This window comes from Apaloderma vittatum, unplaced genomic scaffold (assembly GCF_000703405.1).
Source record: "Apaloderma vittatum isolate BGI_N311 unplaced genomic scaffold, ASM70340v1 scaffold13024, whole genome shotgun sequence".
In the NCBI taxonomy this organism is placed as follows: domain Eukaryota; kingdom Metazoa; phylum Chordata; class Aves; order Trogoniformes; family Trogonidae; genus Apaloderma; species Apaloderma vittatum.
The window spans coordinates 342-18,115 of NW_009713259.1; the positions used below are offsets into that span (position 1 = coordinate 342).

Sequence of the window (17,774 nt, forward strand, 5' to 3'; positions counted from 1 at the left end):
TCCCTCTTCTCCAGGCACCTGCAGGCACGGAGTTGGTTTTGTCACTTCTTTGTTGTGTTCAATCTGATCCAGTGCAGCAGCTTCTGTGTGACAAGTACAGTGCCATTCTGGAAAGCTTTTCCGGCTCTGATTTGTTACATCTTCACAGGTAAGGGTGTCTTCAAGATAGCGCGTTCTTCAGTTTTAGCAAACAGAAATTTTCGAGGGGGAGAAGAAAAATATCTGTTGACTAAGTTTTCTCATCCTGCTTTCTTGCCCTGCCTGAACATTGTCTTTAAGCAAACTGGTATTTCTGGAAACATTGTTCCTTTTCCCTTGCCTTGTAATTGAACCCCTCCTCTGCCTTGTGAGCACTATCCCAACGATATGCAATAGGATTTTATGCGATTTAGCATTTTGCTAAACGTAGAGATTAGTTTTAGCTTGGAAAATAAGAGTCAGTTTGTGGTTTAAGTCACTCAGGATGAGCTAACTGGCTCAGTGGACAAGAGGCGAGCTTGTGCTTTTCGGAGGGAAAATATCAGTGTCTGTGAACACACATTTCAAAAAGATGAAGCCAGACTCTTCTCAGCTGTGTCTAGTGAAGGAATAATGGGCACAAACTGAAATACAAGAAATTCTATTTAAACATAAGAGAGCCTGTGATCATAAAGTGCAAAAGCTGAGCCACTCTGTGCAGACCTTTCTCTTTCTAATTGTGAAACTTAATTGCGAGTTTTGCAAATTGCTCAATCCTTGCTTAGGTGGGGGTTTCTCCTGCAGCATTGCTTGCCAAGGTTTAGCAAGGAAAAGAGTAAAGTAGCATGATATGTGCTGCTGGATTGCTTATAGCTCTCCTGTAAGTAAACTTTGTGTAGTTGTCGATTGAGAGATGCACGTGGACGAAGATCATCATTAAAGTCCATGAAATAGCGCAGAAAATTGCACGGATTGATTTTGTAGTGTTGATTCTGTGGTATGTTTTTTGGTGCCCTTTGCCTGGTCCATGAGAGAGAGAAGTCACGAGGAATATTAACCTGGTATTCAAAGCCCTGAATTCTGCTGCAGTTTACAAGAATTGTTAGATAGTAAGTCTGTGTTAGCGGCGGCATCCCGTCGGCTCAGGTTAGTTAATTTTATCCCCTTACGGAGCTTTTAGGAAGTGCTGTAGTTTTCTGTGCTAGTGGGGGTTATTTGCATTGGCATAAGATATTCTCGGGGTGGGGAGAGAATCGGCGACTGAAGAACTGTCTCGTGAGTCAGAGCAAACTCTGTATTGTGTAGGGTTTGATCACATTTATCTCAAGTGCTTACCAGGATCTTAATGTTAAATAAAAGGATGTCGAAGCAGTAAGACTCTCACTGTTGAGAGAACCGTTTTACAATACGATATGTAATAGAAAATGGGGACTTGAGAGGCTTATTAAACCTCAGTGCATTTCTGTGACTAGAGAAAGACAACGGGAAAAGTTACAGCATCTAAGGCTAGTGTCTAGTTGTGGTTGTATAGGATTTTCTGAGGTTCATTAATATTTTTGTATTTCGGTACTGTATTTTGTAGGAGAAGCATATCCTTCAGAAATGGAGAAGATTTATGCAGACCCAAACATGGAAAAGTAAGTCAAACCCTTCTCAGAGTTTTATTGTGGTGCAAATATCACTGAGAGGCAAAACTTTTCATAAACCGTGCAGCACCTCCTGAGTGCAATGTGGTTTTGATTGTGCAGAATGCGGAGGTTCCCTGATTGTATGTAGAAAAGCCATGAGGGAATTTCACAGCAGTGGGCTGTTTGGAGAGTGACTGACCATGGGGTTTGGAGGCCAGTCTGCTGAGTTCTCCAAAGCTTATTTTTGGGAACGAGTGCTGGAATGAACGATCTATTCCAAGCAAACTTGTTGAGTTAATTTCGCTTTTGTAATAATAATAGAGAAATCAATTTATTAACCTGAAAAACGTGGCAGTACTGTTCAAGAAACGCGTCTTGGTTCAAGTTTATGCCCTAATGCCTGTTTCGCTTTTTTCCCCTCCAGTGATAATACAGAGCACTTCAGAGGGAAACGACTGTCCTCTGTGAGTAACTTAAGGCGTTTCTCAAAATAAAACTGTGTGAGTGAGTGGAGGAAAGAACGGGCAGCTGCACAGAGGGACTCGTTTTCTCCTCACGCCCCAAGAGCATTCCAAAAGCAAAGGAGGGGCCTATTGGATTGCTGTGATTGTCTGGGGCACTGGTGGCTCTTACAAACTCTTCCCAGCCAAGCAATCAGTTCTTGTAGCTGGAGGCCAACTTCTCCACTATTATATTTTCTTTTAGATTTTAAAGGCTCCGCGAAATCCTCTTGACGATCTGGGAAATGGGAATGAGTTGACGCAGGTAGGTCTATTAAGTTTTTTCTGCCCGATGCTCTTAATATCTTCAGTTTGCTTCTCGACTTGTCACTGATTAAACTGTGTCACTAGAATAATGCAGGTGTAAAAGCTCTTGTGCTAACTGCTTCAGTGGATAATGTCTGGAGTACTAAATATTACAAGAAATCCATCCAGTTTTTCATACACTTCTATTTTACATCAGAATATTTCTTCTATGAAGAAAAGGAATAAACAGAGTTTAATAGACAGAACTTGCTCCTGCTGTAGCCCATTGGACTTAAAGTTTGATCCACCACTGTACAAACTGGTATAGTCACTGAGAGTTTTACATCCAAAAAAACCCAAACCAGCCTTCCAATTTATTTAGAGTAAAAGCTAAATACTAAATGTTTTCTTCCAGAAATATATACAGGACATCATTCATAGCTGCTCACGTTGCTGACACAATTTCTTTAAAAATTGGGTATTTACAGACTTTTAGTCATGTGCATGTAACAGGTGTGTTCATGCTTTGTGTTTTCTTAAACCACCAGCATTCCAGCACCCCGAGGCTGAGCTAGTTCGTTAGGAAATCGTATTGCAGGCAACTGTTTCATTAAAAGCTCGCTTTTTGTGGCTTGTCGGGTAAGAACAGTTCTCTGGATATCCAACCGTTGTGTTCTTTGTTGTCAGGATATCAATGTGGAAAAACGCAGGAAAAACTCACGCCGCGTCAGCTTTGCGAACACCATAAAGTAAGTTTGGTCTGAGGGATGTGGCTCTGCAGCCTTTATTTAAGCATAAAATGCAGAGTATAGGTAATAAAATGCGGGGGATAGGTAATAATCTGGCATCCCCCAAAATTGCTTTCACTGAGCATTCACAAATGTGTGCAAACAACGTGACTTGTTATATTGAGTTGATTTTGAGCCCTGAGACCCATGATTCATTTTCTCTTCCCAGCTGGGAAAACACAGTTCAGTGAATTTTATGTAATTAGGAATTTTTTGTTTCCCATTAAGCTTTGTAGTGATTTCCATCTTAAGTATGATAATGGCATCCTCTCGCTGGCAAATGCGTGTGGGTTCAGTGCGCTTCTGGCTTTTGATATCTCATATCAGAGCATACCATTGAAATTAGGGCTGAGGTGGTTTTTTTGGGTTGGTTTTTTTATCTATTTTTTATTTACTTTGTTGTTGTTACTAATTTACTTTACAACCCATAGTCTTGTGTTTAAAAAAATGATGTTGTTTTTGCTCTTAGCTGCAGAGTCTTCCAGCGAGAGCTTAAGAATAACACAGCAGAGGGAGAAAATACAGGTAAAACTCCTTTTTATTCTCCTGGCAGAATTCACAGACTATTAGCAACAAGATTTTAGCCTGAATTTAAGAAGTCAGGCCTGTCAGTCACACGTAAGGAACAACACAATCAGCTGGCCATCACGGACTGGCTGAAACTCACTATTTACGGGTACTGTGGACCTCGTAGCTCAGAAAAAAGATTATTTTTTAGAAAAAATGCACCTAGAATAAGATCTGCCTTGGGGATTTAGATCAAGGCTGAGCAGAATGTCATATCCACTCTGTCAAAGATTACCTAGGAGGAATCTGAGAAGCTAATGCATTCTTCAAGTATTTTGCTTCTCTGGGGTTTTGCCACGAGAAGAAGGCACAGCAAGAGTGAGACCGTTCTTTTCTGCGCAGTTTACTCTTGTCTCTGAATGGTTTGATTGTGCTTCTCACATTGTCATGTCTAATTTCCTTACTATTTTTAGAGTGTGCAGCAGATACGAGGGATGATGTCCTGCTTAATCAGTAAGTTTGAAAAAAAAAATCCCTGCAAATACGTTTCTTGACATAACATGCAGCCATTAAAACATTGTCTTTTTTTTTTTACTTGTCACTGAGGAATTAAAATGTCATCTATATGTTGAACAGTGGCTTGTGGCATGCTGACATGAGAGACTCATGAGAAAATAAGATTGCAACTCAAATTAGAATATGTTGAAGTCATATAAGTAGTGTCTGGTATCTGCTACCCAGTCCCACATGAGCTATGCGAGAAAATTCTCTGCCTTTCCAGTACGTTGCTGAAGCTTTCTGGTTTGAAATCTTTTAACTAACTGTTTATCTGACCCACCTTTTGTAGAAATGAAGAACCTGAAGCTGTTTCCTGTGAGATCACTGGTGAGTTTTGAAACAGATTTAATACGAAAATGACTCCTCAAAACTGCCAGTTCTGTCTGGATGATTTTAACCTGCCTCAAACAGTCGCCATGGCCGCGAGGACTGTTGCACGAAGGGGCTTTGTCCCACGAAGCTGCTGGCATCAGGGGGTTGTAGAGGCGCGGGGGGCTTTTCCTAGTGCTGAAGAGAGCAGTGAAAATGTTTTTCAGGATGTATTCGGTTTTAGTTGTACTTACTTCCTCAGTGGTATTTGCAAACCGAGCACACAGATATTCAGCTCAGTGGATAAAATAATAAGAAAATAGTGCAACAAACGGAGTATTTTCCTTTCTTTCGACAGGAATGAGCACTTTGCTTCACGCCCCTATCCAGGCATTGGTGCAGCAGACCGAAGTATGTGAAGGTTTTGATTTGTTTTTATTTTTTTTTTGTGCTGAAATTATCAGTGTTCAGAATCTACTCCAATAATTTATATTGTAAAGATGAAAAATGTAACTCAACTGACTAAAAAAGAAAACTTTATGTTCACATAACATTATTCTGAGGGCTGACCTGCTATATTTTGAAGTATAGGCATCACACTGCAGTGTTGATAACTGGCTTTGTTTGTTTTCAGTGTCAGCAACTGTAATTTCTTCCTGTTTTTCCTTTTTTTTTTTAGTGGCATGATGCAGACAGCGCCATTCAAAGAACAAACAGGAATGACACCACCCTCATCTTTTCAGAGGAAAACGAAATGGATATGACAGCTAGTCACACCGCAGTGATTACTCGTAACCTGAAAACCAATCAAGCTGACGAAACTGAGAAAATAGATGTCACATCGTTTCTGGCTGGGTTAAACTCTAACAGTGGAAAGGCAGAAATGAGCAAAGAATTTCATTTCTTCTCTGACCCTACAAACAATTCGTGCCCATCTTCCAAACAGAAGGAAGACGCTACTGCTGTGAAAAAAATAAATTTCAATGAATTTTTGATGAGCTTGAAGTCAAACACAACGCTGCTTAATCCTACTGAGGGACCTGAAAAAGAAAATGGTTTTTTTGGCCCTTTGCAAGTCTCAGAAGACGTGGCACGATCCTCGGTGGAATTCATTTATTCCCACGAACCACCGGACACCTGCAACGTAACCAAAATCTTTAGGGGGCAAGATGATGGGATGGAGATGACAAAATGCCAGGCATCTCATGTGAAAGCCGCGTTTTCTGCTACTGCTGAAGCTGCTCCGCAGCAGTTACCGTGTGGGGATGTTACCGAGGCGTTCGTAGATGATGGCATGGATATGACAACTAGTCACACTGCAAAAGTGTCTTTTCCCTTCTCTAGTGCGGGGAATCAAAGTCTGAACTTCAAAAATGATTTCCCACCCACGGAGTTAGACAATTCGATATTAAAGAGAGCAACTGATCAGCACATCCCTCAGCTTTGTACAGACAAGAAAATAGTAAATGTTGAAGTCGGACGAGCTCCTGCAGTGCTGCGAGCCGTGAAACAGGAGGCCAGGCCGATGTCTGCCATCCGAGGAGCTGTTTCTTCTGAGACTGTCTTTCGAGGTGATAAAACTGTTGTTTTTTCTAAAGGCGATGACATGGAAATTACTGGGAATTATACGGAGGTATTCTATGATGATGATATCAGAGGAATGAACAGTTCGTGTCACAAAACTTTTGAAAAGCCAGTTAATACAAACTCTTCACTGGCAGAAACCAGCCGCCCAGCACAGGGTGACAGGGACATCACAAAGAGTCTAACATCTTTAGATAATCGGGCTTCTGTGTCATGTAAAAATAGTGCTCCTGAACTAACTTCAGGCTCAGATGAACAAATTAAAAAAGTGACCCAAGACCACGGGGCAGCCTTGATGAGTGTTGGTTTGGATTCACGTACAAATTCGGTGTCTGCTGGTGTTTCTAAGAGCAGGCTCCAGCACAGACTCACAAACTCCCAACTTGGTTCTCTGCCCGGTGAGAAGACGATAATATTCTCAGGAGAAGATATGGATGTGACTAAAACCTGTGATGTCAAACATGATGGAAAGAATGTTGAAAACGCATCTGCTGCTGGAGCGTTCGCCTCAGTGATCTCCAGACCTCATTTTCTTGACAACAGACGTACATCTTCCCCTGTAACTGAACAGGAAGAAATGGAAATGACGAGGTGCCATGCTGTTGTCATTGATGATCAAAGCAACGGGATCACTGCAGAAGCAAAACAAATGCCGTGTAAAATAATTCCGAGAAAGAACCAGAACAAAAATGTCAGAAAAGGTGCAAATTCTGTAGATATGGACAAGGAAAATGTTGAAGTGATCGGTATGGATGGGAATATTCAAAGAAGCCAGGCTGTAGAAATGAATACCAGCGATCTCAACATGGTGATGGTTGATAAGCTTACAAGAACAAGCTTTCAGGCAAGTGGTGCAAGTTCTTGTGCAAAGAGCGTGTGTTTGTCACAAGAGCGAAAGAGAGAAGTCCCTGAGAATATTGTCACCGGCACCTCTGCATCCGTGGCTTTGCAAAGTCAAAGCCTTGTTTTATCACAACCTTTGGAAAAAACCCTTCCAAACGCTTCTGGTCCCTGTGCAAATAACAAAACGAGCGTGGTTTCGGAGGATCAAAACGTGGTCGTGACCAAAACTCATCCTGCTGCCTCGGACGTTGCTTCTCTTAGAACAGTACAAGGATACGAGAATAATCGTAACCAAAATGATGTCATACCCAAGCAGCTGCAAAAGCAGACCCTCCAGTGCTCTGGTAGTCCTGGCGTAGATATCACGAGTCAGACTGCAGCCAGCCAGTGCGGGGATTTGAAAAGTAACCGAAAGAAGCAAACTGGGATTCCTTTGGCTCCAAATGGTTCCCTTGTTTCCAGTAACGAGCCCGCTGGGACAAAAGGAAATGGACAATTTGGTAGGGCACTAGGAACAAATGCAGATGGCCATCACTCAGACAGGCAAGAGAAATCTCATGCCGTGCAGGCAGTAAACAAAGTCTTGGCAACGCCAGTCGAGTCTGTGGTTCACTCTGAACCACGGAAAGGACGTTGCCAGTTGCCTTCCTTTTCAGAAAAGTCAGTTGTGTTTCCCTCTGGTGAAAACATGGACTTGACTGGCAACTGCGTGGTCATGGCTCCTGATTACATCAGTGCTGTTTGGCCAGAAAGAAAAACATTACCTGGATATCCTGTTCAAGATGAAAAAATAATGCCCAATGATGTGTACTCCTTGGCGTCCGGCAAAAAAATGTTACCCGTGAGTGGTTTAAAACCTTTGCTTTTTGCAAGTGAGAAAACAACCATATTTTCAGAAGATGCTGATATGGACATTACCAGAAGTCATACAGTTTCAGCAGACAAAATCATTTTGCAGTGTAAAAATTCCAGTAGTGACGCATCCTTCATTTCTGGAGATAAAACTTGTGTTTTTACTTGCGATAATGACATGGAAATAAGTAGGCTCAACACTGTTGCAATTGATAAATCTACAGAAAAGGCTGCGTCTCAAGGGATGCTTATGGCTAAAAGGACTGGAGGGAAAAGCCTGAAGGGAACAACAGGGGAACAGACTGTTTTATTTTCGCTGAGCGATGAGAACAATGACATGGAGATCACAGAGAGCCACACGGCTGCCATAGGCCGTGAAATTGTCTCACCAAGCGAGGGAGGGCTTTGTTCTGCCTCTTCAGCTCATCCTGCTCAAACTGTGGCATTCACAAGTGGCCAGGCTGACATGGACATCGCCGAGCCTTGCTCTGCTGACAAAATTGCCGTAAAAGTGGCACGTGAGGATGAACCAAACTCAGATGAGGAGGTTGGACAGCGAGTACTTCCAAGTAGCGAAGCTACAGTGCTTGCTGTGGCTGATATGGAGATCACTAAAACCCAGCACGTAGCTTTGGAAGAAAATTCTCTGCCAGGCGGGCCACCCGCTCAGTCTGTTCCTTCGACTTCCACAATTATGTTTACGAGTCACCAGGCTGACATGGAAATGACCAAGGCTCACTCCGGTGATGAAAGCATCGAAAGAGTCTTTTGCGAGGACAGATTAAACCCAGCAAGGCAGGCTGGGCAGGGCACTGTTTCCAGAGGTGAAACCGTCATCTTTCCTTTGGCCGAGGATATGGGGATCACCAGAATTCGTACAGCTCTGCTAAGCGGTGATGTCGCTCAGAGCAGAGAGCCCACTCCTGCCGACAGAACCATTGTGTTTACCCACGAGCAAGACGACATGGAAATAACCGCATCCCATACTATTGCCGTCAGTGACAACATTAAGGAGTTAGAGAATCGAGAAGTGTCGCGTAAAAGCACTCGGCAGCCAGACTTGCGTAGTGTCTCCTTGTCTTCCTGCAGAGATGAAGTAGATCCCTCGCGTACGAAAGACCTGCATGGTGAGTATTGCACAAACTCTCAGGGTGAGCCCTGCATTCCCTCTTCCAATTCATCAGCTTTTCCCAGCGAGGAAGGAGCCAGCAAAGTCCCCAGTGGCACGACACCAGGTCCTGTTCGTTCTGTCTCGCTTCCACAAGAGACAATGGGTGTGCAGACACCACAGGATCTCGACCTTCCCGCGGCTGATTCTGTCCCTGTAAGCAGTGAGCAGGATCTCCTGCTGCCAGAAAACCTCAAAAAATCAAAGAGAGTCTCTTTCAAGCTTCCAAGTGATGCTCCCACGGATTGCAGTGGAGAAAGCGACGATTTGGTGTCCCCTGTTTCCATTCCCACCCAGCAACCAGATCCTTCACCAGGTTCTCCAGATGCACGTGGTACTCGGGGAAACCAGGCGCTGAAGGATGATCCACCTGGACATAAAGATTCAGCTACAGGTTTAGGCTTAGCTGGAGCAAGCCTTGTTCCAGTTTCTAACACGGAATCAAAAGAGAACGAGGGACTGCCAGCTGAAGGGCAAACGCCTCCAAAAGACTTTCAGATAAACTCTGAGCAGACTAAGAAACTGTCGGTCAGTGACAGTCCAAGAGATCAAACAGAGCCCACTCTGGCCCCTGAGTTCTCAGGTATTTTAAACGTTTGTTCAAAGCTGGAAAACATTAGAAGGAAATCTGCACTTCTCTCCAGTTCCGAAACTGCTTTTTCTGACCACGTGCCCAAATCATCGACTCAGCCAGAGGATACCCTGAAGTTAGGAAAAAGTACCGTAAATGAACCAAATGATTTATTTTACACCAGAGAGCAGGAGAACACATGTCCTGAATCTGGAGCTGCTCCCATAGATGCAAATTTAGATTTGGCATTTAAGGATAAATATCAAGGAATAAACGTCCCTCTGGGTATCTTCCAGCCTAAATTACCGACCAGAAGAAACCCTTCTGTTTCTAGTGTACAAGATATAAATGCAAAATCTTCAGACAAAGGAGAAGCACCGGTTTCAGAAGCAGGCGTGAACAGCTGTGAAAGCCCAGGCAACACGAAGCCTAGCAGGCAGAACATCAGCCCTTCTCAGTTTATAGCAGAAGAATTTCTTCCTGTCAGCCTGGAAGACATGGATTCAAACGAATCGGTAAGCTTGGAACTCATGGAAAATGCTTGCCATGAGGTAAGCAAAAACCAAATCTCCCACGATGGAAAGAGCCAAGGTGAAGAGACGAAAACTTGCAATGCAAAACGAGCTCTGGAGCAAGATGAGGAGGATCTTCAAAGTCCAAAGAAGGTCAAGAGAGAAGAGAACGTGGATGGTGAGGCCTCCCAAGACTTGCAGGTGAGCCTCATCTCATGGCAAGGACACAGTGAACACTAAGAGCACTCTTGTTTGAGTTTTGGAGGTGTAAGCAGCTCTGTCGGCAGGTTTTCTTTTCTCTTAACCACGAGTTTGCTGTCATTTCACTACGTGTTTTTCATTGTTTTGCCAAAATAGAAGAATCGGGTTAGTGTGGGCAACTTTCCTGAACCATGCAAACCAGGCAGAATAAGGGATCTGCCAACTGGAAATCGTTCTGTCCATGCTATCCTTTTAGTCCTGTCTTGGCTAAATACTCTCCGTCCTCTGAACTTAACTCTTCCCTAGTTGTTGCTTAGGTGCACTGACGGAGGAAGCCTAGAGCAATTATTTAAAATCCAAACATGGATGTTCACTTTAAATTGGCTATTTTATAGACAGCACAAATGGCAGTTGTATCCGGAAATTCTACGCGAACATTCATCTTGACCTTTAAAATAAGTTTGTAATCACCAGTAGAAACTTTCCAGTTCCAAAAGCTGGAAGAGTGTGCTGTGGTGGCCACTGCTTTGCTTGAGAAATAAATGAAGGAAGGATTTTGCAGCTTTGCTTCCTACAGCTCATCAAAGGAAATGGCTTAACGAGCCCTATGCTGGTTTGTCGTGCTGATTAGGTACAAAATGTGCCGATACTAAAAATTCTGGATGTCAAGAAACAAATACTGATCGACTTGTACTGCTCTGTATAATTCTTCTTTATTTTTTTAACTTTCTAATGTTAGGTTACTTTTGGTGCTGTGTCTCAAAACCAAGAAGTTCATGATGGTGAAGATCCTCCAAATCTCTTGGCTAAAAGCCCTGACTGCACTCACGCCAGCACCAGCAGCTCTCTGGATTCCGTTAAGGCTGACACCGAATTAACAAGTAAGAATTCCTTTGTGGTAATGGTCTCAAACCTGCTGTTCTTTACGCTTAATCACGGAACCGTACCCAATGTTTTATTTGGGAAAGGCCTTGAATTCCCGCGTCCAGCTTCTTTCAGCACTAGAAACACACATAAAGGTCAAACTCTACGTTAAAATTGCTTTTTTTTTCCTAGAGCCAATGAGCTAAGATTCCAATTTCTGTAAGAATGTTGTTAACCTCAGCAATATCCCCTCTTTCTTCTCTTGTTCTTTTGGCTAGTTCAGAGAAGCAGTCAGATGGAGTCTCAGCTTCTCACAGATAGCATTTGTGAAGATAACTTACGGGAGGTACGTAAGTAGCTGCAGGATGCTAACTTCTTGCCTTTACAGGAAAAATACTTGCGTGCAGATATGCAAGTAAACGTTCATGGTTGAAAAATGTACTTATCTGTGCGTGTTTCCTAATTTTTACAGAAATTTCAGAGTGGTGTTATCACAGTTGGAGAATTTTTTACTCTTCTTCAAGTCCACATTCCGATCCAGAAGCCCCGACACAGCCACATTCCAGCCAGCGTGAGTATCTGGCCTTTGATATACGAGATTTAATTGACCTGAAATTATATCCCTGTGGGTTTTTTCTTTCTAGTGATTAGTATATGCCTCAAAAGTGAGGAAACGTGGGGCATAAAAGTGGAATGAGCTATCTAAGGTTAGATGCCTCACTTGTCTCAGAACGAAATGGGACACGTCCAGAATGAAAGCAGCCATTGGAGCACGTCAGGCTGCCCCCGCTAGGTTGTTTGGGCTTTTTTCTGTTCTGCAAAAATAAAGATTCTGAGCCTTTTGCAGGCGTCTGTGCACGAAATGATTGGAAGTTGCCGTTTCTGAAAACTATGGATCTTATATTCTTTCTTTTCACAATTTCCCCTCTGTTTTTCCCCAGGGTGCAGTCAGTGCACCACCTACTGCAGAAGACCTCCTTTACAGCCAGTATGTTTATCGCCCCAAGCTGCGTATTTATGAAGAAGACTGCCGGGCCCTTTCTCAGAAGATCGATGAGTAAGTGCTTTCTCAGTCACAGGGTATATTGTAATTTTATTTTTTTCAGTTCTAGTTGCCTGCAAAGTAGCCTGAAGAAAGTTCATACTTTACGTATGAGAAAAATTAAAGGGGAATGAGTTGTGTAAATACCAACGTGCTCCTTTCAGTGCTGGGTGCAGCTGCAACAAGACTTTCTGTCGACTTTTATTATTTTTTTTTCCCCACATTCCAGGTTAAAACCCTGTGCAAATGTCCAGGATCAGCTCCTGGTGAACGTGAATAAGAGTCTCTGGGAAGTAATGAGAACGTGCTCTGATGAAGAGGTAATACTGCATGAAGAGATACTGTGGTTTCTCACATAGTGAAGTGAGGTGAATCGAAGTATTTAGATGAAATAAGAACCAGAATGGTTAGTTACAGCAGGCAAGTAGGTGATAAAAGGAAAAATATTTTCTGGATGGAAAACTGCAAGGAGAACTTACGTCAGAAGAATGCAAGGATATGTTCCCTTTAAAATATATTAAAGGCAGTCTGTTGCTATAACACAGAAAAACTTGATAATTCAAGTTGATAATTCAGGTTCTATGAGGGCAGAAAAGAGAAGTGTAACTTTAGAGAGGCTTACGCAAACAGTGCAATTCTGGAAGTTAAAAATCAGCTGCTCTTACTGAGACTCTCTTGCTTCACTAGTGGAGCAGAATTGTCCATGAACTGAAATGCGGATTTAGTTCAGAAAGACACGTCATGTTGCAAGGCACTTAACGAACAGAAAATATGTGTCATTACACAAAAATAAAACCGCATGCAAGATTTGGAATGCAACAACGGTGTCGCATGCCAGAACAAAGGATGAGGCCAGAAAGTATTTAAAGGAGAACGGTAGTGATAGTGGGCACACACACCAGGACACCAAGCACAGTTATGTTTTGAGCAATCTTGGTGCCTGTTCCCATTCACTTTCTCTTTGTATTTCCCATCCATCACAGCTGAAGAGCTTTGGAGCAGAACTGAACAAGATGAAATCCTGTTTCACCAAGGAGAGCAAAATCTTGGCTCACAACGAGAAAGCGACGCTGTACAGCAAGTTGCTGCAGAGCGCGCAGGTAACGTGCCACGAGGCTACGGAGGTTCAGCTTTCAAAAAAGGAACTTCTCTGGTGTTCCCCCTCTCTGACTGTCAAGCGCAGGAGCCTGATTATTGTACCTTTGCATGTTTTCTTGAAATTTTGCTTCTTACTAAACATACCTCCCTTTTATGTGCGAATGTAAAACACCTTGGGACAGTGACTGCCTTGTACTAACACTGCAAGAACCTCCTGCCTCAGGGTTTTAGCAGTGGAAGTAACAGTGGAAAAGACGAGTATTAAAGGAAGTGCCACCAGAAATCAGCTCTTTATACTGTCATAATGTCAGTAACTAGCAAGGAAATGAAGAAATAAAGCTTTGTGATAGTTATCAGAAATCTGTATGTGTGAAAAGCTCTAGGAATTTATTTCCATGTCTTAGCCCTTCATAAGAAAAGTCATTAGGAAGATACCCCCTTTACTTAGGGTTTGCCAGTCTGCCGCTTCCTTCTAACCACAGACTGCGTCAGCTTCTTTAAGTGGCTTCTTAGCAAGCAAAGACCCACGTGGTGGTCCCTGAAGACCATCCAGCTTTTCCAAAAAGCCATTGACCTGAGCACCATTTCCCACCTTAGGAACAACACAGAAAGCTGCAGTCGAGACTAGAAAAGCTGGATGAAGTGCTCAAGGAGGCCCGGAGCTGCCTCGTTGCTCTGGGAGCAGGTAAGTGTTTCCAAAGCAGTGACTGATAACGCCGATTCCTCCATTTTTCTGCAGTTTAAACAATCACCTACGAGACTGTGTTGGGTGATGGGTGGAATTTTACAATTCCTTTGTTACTAGGCCTAAATGCCTTTGAATTTTCTTCCAATGCCTTAAGTAAAAATCAAATTACACAACAGCAGCCTTGAAACAAGGCCATAAAAGGAGCTTTCCTTGTTATCTGTTACTTTTTGAGATTTTTGGTAGGTACCCTTCCAGCTTTTTGTACGTTCCTCTTAGTTGGCTTTGAATTACTAAGATTTATGGAACTCTCAGGCAAATAAAATGGAATCTAAGTCTCGAATCTGAGAGTTCTGCAGAGAGCTGATACTTCTTCTTTCCCACAGATTCTGACTGGGAAGAATCGGAAGCAGACTCGAGTGATGAAATGGCAGAAGCGAAGAACCTGGAGGAAGGTAACGGTGCTGGCAGAACGGCCCTTCTGGTTTGGTCAGTTAAATTCGGGCCCGTGTGATACTCAGCCCCATCCCTGACATATTAACTCTGATATGAATGCAAATGCTACTGCTTTCTTTTCTGCATTGGATATAGAGTTTGAAGTATGAAAAGGACTGGTTTTCCCTGGAAAAAAAAATGAAGATTAGGACTTGGCACAGTGTGGCTTAAGGAGTGTGTGCTGGCTGTCATCTTCAGCACTTTAATTGTTCAGTAATTAGTAGCTTCTGTTGATGGCGTAGCTGTATCCAGGCAGGGGTAACAGCCATCAAGCTAAGATCTTTGCTGCTCTTTCACAGCTTTTTTCCCTTTCTCTTAGAATTGGAATACCTGAAAAACCTGAAAGCCCAAGAAGAGGCACTTCAAAAGTAAGATGTCAAAGAGGATCTAGAGACCTTAAGTCACCTGTGCACACTTGGGGTTTGGGGGGTTGGTGGTTTTCTTAACTGGTGTGCTACCAGCTGGTTTATCTTTTGCAGAGAGCTGTCGGATCTGGAGACTGAGGATGAGCAAATTCTTGCTCAGATGAACCGGCTGGAGGAAGAAGAAAAAAGCTGCCAGGAACTCCTGGAGAGATTCGAGTAAGGAAAAGACGTTCAGGTTTTATTTTTATCAGCTAGTTCTGGGGTCTCGTATTTTAATACAAATGTTTTGGGTCTTGTTTTTCCGTGTTATTTGATCTGGGAAATCTTTGGCTGCCCATCTCCTTGCAGCCTAGGATAAGCAATAAAAGCTCGGTGAACTGCTGTGTGCGATGCACTGATTTTCTATCAACAGCTTCGCAGTGATACTCTATGTTCAGTCTTTCTGTATCCAACTCCCCTCCTATTCCACAACAAACATTTCTGTCAACACTTGTGTTCCCAACATATTCTCAGATTCTCTTGGAATGTGCAAATTCCCTTGTTGTGTTCTGTGCCAATGCACGTACTGCTCTGATCGTTGTCTTTCAGGTAATTGTGTTGCCTGGTTGAAACGTAAGAGTGATGGTGGTTTTTTTCCCCTTCCCCTTTTAGCTTCACTGAGTGGGAGATTACTGAATGGAGTGAACAGCGGGCAGTCTTTAATTTTCTTTATGATTCGATTGAACTCACCGTTGTGTTTGGCCCCCCAGTAGGTAAGTCACAACCTTGGTAGGTTTCAGGTTTATCTGTTGGAAAGGTTAAAGGGTTACCTCACAGAAACCTGCAGCCTCTGTGTTTGTGAAGGTCTGCTAAAAGGAAACAGAAAACATACTACAGCGTGTAAGCTGAGAGAGGTGGCTTTGAATATGCTTATGCGTGCTTGCTGTAAAAATTCTGGAAAGTGTGTAAGGAGTGGCTGTTTCTGAAGAGGAGGAGCTGTAACTCCAGAGCCAAGTACAGAAATAACTACTGTTTGGGGTTGGTTTTTTTTCACTTTCCTTCTCAGACGGTGATGTTTTCGGTGAAGATCCTTCCAGAAAGATCATTAGCCTGAGCTTCGAATCCTTCCTGGATGGTAAGGGGGTGTTTTTTTGGTAGCTTGAAATCTGTTCTTGGGAAGGCATGTGTGGTTCATCTGCTAACACATGGCTATATGGCTTTTATAAGATTTCTGGCAATGTGTTTTTCATTTGGATTTCAGAGGAAAAAGCTCCACCTTCCACACGTTTAGTTCAAAGACTCATCTTCCAGTTTATTGGGAGTCATCAGGGATGCTGGCAGGAGGAGTGCCCCACCCTGTACTACCTGCCCCAGGTAATGCTCCAGGAAAGCCTGGAAGGCTCTGGAAGGACATTAAATCTTTTCTGTCACAGACAATAGGGCTGATGCTGAGAAAAATCATCTTAGTGAATGCTTCAGCAGTGCAAATCAAAATTTGCTTCAGGAACATTCTGTGGGGGAGGGGAACTACCTGTCCCTGAAGGCAAAAGTCCTAAAAGCTGCAGTTTCTTCCTTGTTTGCCACATTAAGGTCTGTCTGTCATAGTGATTTCTTAAAATTCTTTCTTTTTTTCCTGCCAGTAGAAATTATTGAGCTGAGTGCCATTCTGTATCCTAAAGAATTAATGGTTTAAATTGCCAAGCCAAACCTGGTGTTGCTGCGCGTCTGTGCAGCCCTGTTGACAAAGCCCAAGGGAGAAACTTAGGGCAAAAACCTGTGTATTTGTTGTTACGCTTGGACAACTTCATTTGCACACCCCAAGTGAGATGGCAGAGAAACTGCTTTTTTGGGAGGGATTATACTTTCTAGGATAAAGTGCGCTTCCAAGCGTCACACGGGCCTGTGTGCCGGTGTGATTGCTTTCCTGCTTGCCCACTCAGGTTCTTCATGAGGTCTCTCTGGTGGTGAGTCGCTGCAAGATCTTAGGAGAGGAGATTGAATTTCTGGAGAGATGGGGTGGAAAATTTAATCTTCTGAAGACGGATATCGATGAGACGAAGTGAGTAACTTCCGGTGGAGTTTACACCAGTCCTTCAGAGAGTGTTTCTAGGTCATCAGAAACAAAACACTGAAATATGGCTAATTTGTTTTCTGGGTTTTTTTGTTTTGTTTTGTTTTGTTTTTAATTGAGATTTTATGCCACTGTGTTTAACAGCAATTAGAGTTACTTTGATACAATATACAAGTGCATGGAAACTCGGTGTTAGAGTGGGAAGGTTCTTTTAACCTTATTTATGAAGTTACTGTTAGTCTGTGCTGGAAAGGCTGTAGGAGTTCCTGAGCTTGTTGCATCAAGGAAAACATTTGTAATCACACCATTCTGTGGTTTGTTTTCGGTTCGGGAACCTAACTCAAAGGCGCTGGCAGTACTTTTGAATATCATGTGTTGATCTTGGTGTTTCTTTCGCATCCAGAGTGAAGCTTTTGTTCTCCGCGGCCACAGCTTTTGCGAAGTTTGAGCTGACCCTGTGTCTGTCTGCCAGCTACCCTGCTGCTCCGCTGCCTTTCACTGTCCAAAGCCAAATTGGGAATATCGGGTGAGCTGAACAGAAGGAACCACTCCACAGCACTTCAGTTTCAAAGCTAGGGGTGGGGAGTTAAACGTTCCGTATCCTCTTAAACGCATGTGATAACTTTACCTCTTCCAGGGAGAAGGAAGTTTCTGCTGTTCTCTCCAGCGTGCCTGTTGGTCACCACTATCTGCGGAGAATAGTCAGCTTGATTCATCACCATTTGCTCCAGGATCCCAGCTGATCTGCTAGATCCACGTGCGAGACTGAAGACGGCAGCCTGGAGAGTCTTTGATTTTAGTCTTGTAAGAGTTCAAGCTGTCTCTCACCAGAACGGGGGGGCTGTTAGCTGCTCGGCTCGTTAGTATTCTTGTCTAATAACTGGGTTGGTAACCAGGCGTAGGCCTCAAGTTTTCTAAAAGAAAAAGAGGAGAAGGAAGTATTTTCTGTC

The 17,774-nt window shown here is 43.1% G+C and overlaps 1 protein-coding gene across 1 annotated transcript in view; it reads left to right on the forward strand.

Annotated features, from left to right (window-relative positions):
* CASC5 (cancer susceptibility candidate 5) overlaps positions 1-17,567 on the forward strand; it is a 17,824-nt gene extending 257 nt beyond the window's left edge. The window contains exons 2-26 of the mRNA XM_009868304.1: positions 858-955; positions 2,011-2,050; positions 2,292-2,351; positions 3,020-3,081; positions 3,590-3,645; positions 4,101-4,140; positions 4,475-4,512; positions 4,853-4,905; positions 5,174-10,225; positions 10,965-11,120; positions 11,373-11,435; positions 11,562-11,660; positions 12,031-12,146; positions 12,361-12,451; positions 13,115-13,231; positions 13,827-13,914; positions 14,301-14,369; positions 14,729-14,777; positions 14,889-14,990; positions 15,426-15,526; positions 15,820-15,888; positions 16,015-16,127; positions 16,694-16,812; positions 17,228-17,350; positions 17,462-17,567. Of these exons, the coding sequence (XP_009866606.1) occupies positions 858-955; positions 2,011-2,050; positions 2,292-2,351; positions 3,020-3,081; positions 3,590-3,645; positions 4,101-4,140; positions 4,475-4,512; positions 4,853-4,905; positions 5,174-10,225; positions 10,965-11,120; positions 11,373-11,435; positions 11,562-11,660; positions 12,031-12,146; positions 12,361-12,451; positions 13,115-13,231; positions 13,827-13,914; positions 14,301-14,369; positions 14,729-14,777; positions 14,889-14,990; positions 15,426-15,526; positions 15,820-15,888; positions 16,015-16,127; positions 16,694-16,812; positions 17,228-17,350; positions 17,462-17,567 (7,080 nt within the window). The remainder of the gene's footprint in view (positions 1-857; positions 956-2,010; positions 2,051-2,291; positions 2,352-3,019; positions 3,082-3,589; positions 3,646-4,100; positions 4,141-4,474; positions 4,513-4,852; positions 4,906-5,173; positions 10,226-10,964; positions 11,121-11,372; positions 11,436-11,561; positions 11,661-12,030; positions 12,147-12,360; positions 12,452-13,114; positions 13,232-13,826; positions 13,915-14,300; positions 14,370-14,728; positions 14,778-14,888; positions 14,991-15,425; positions 15,527-15,819; positions 15,889-16,014; positions 16,128-16,693; positions 16,813-17,227; positions 17,351-17,461) is intronic.
* Positions 17,568-17,774: the final 207 nt, after the last annotated feature.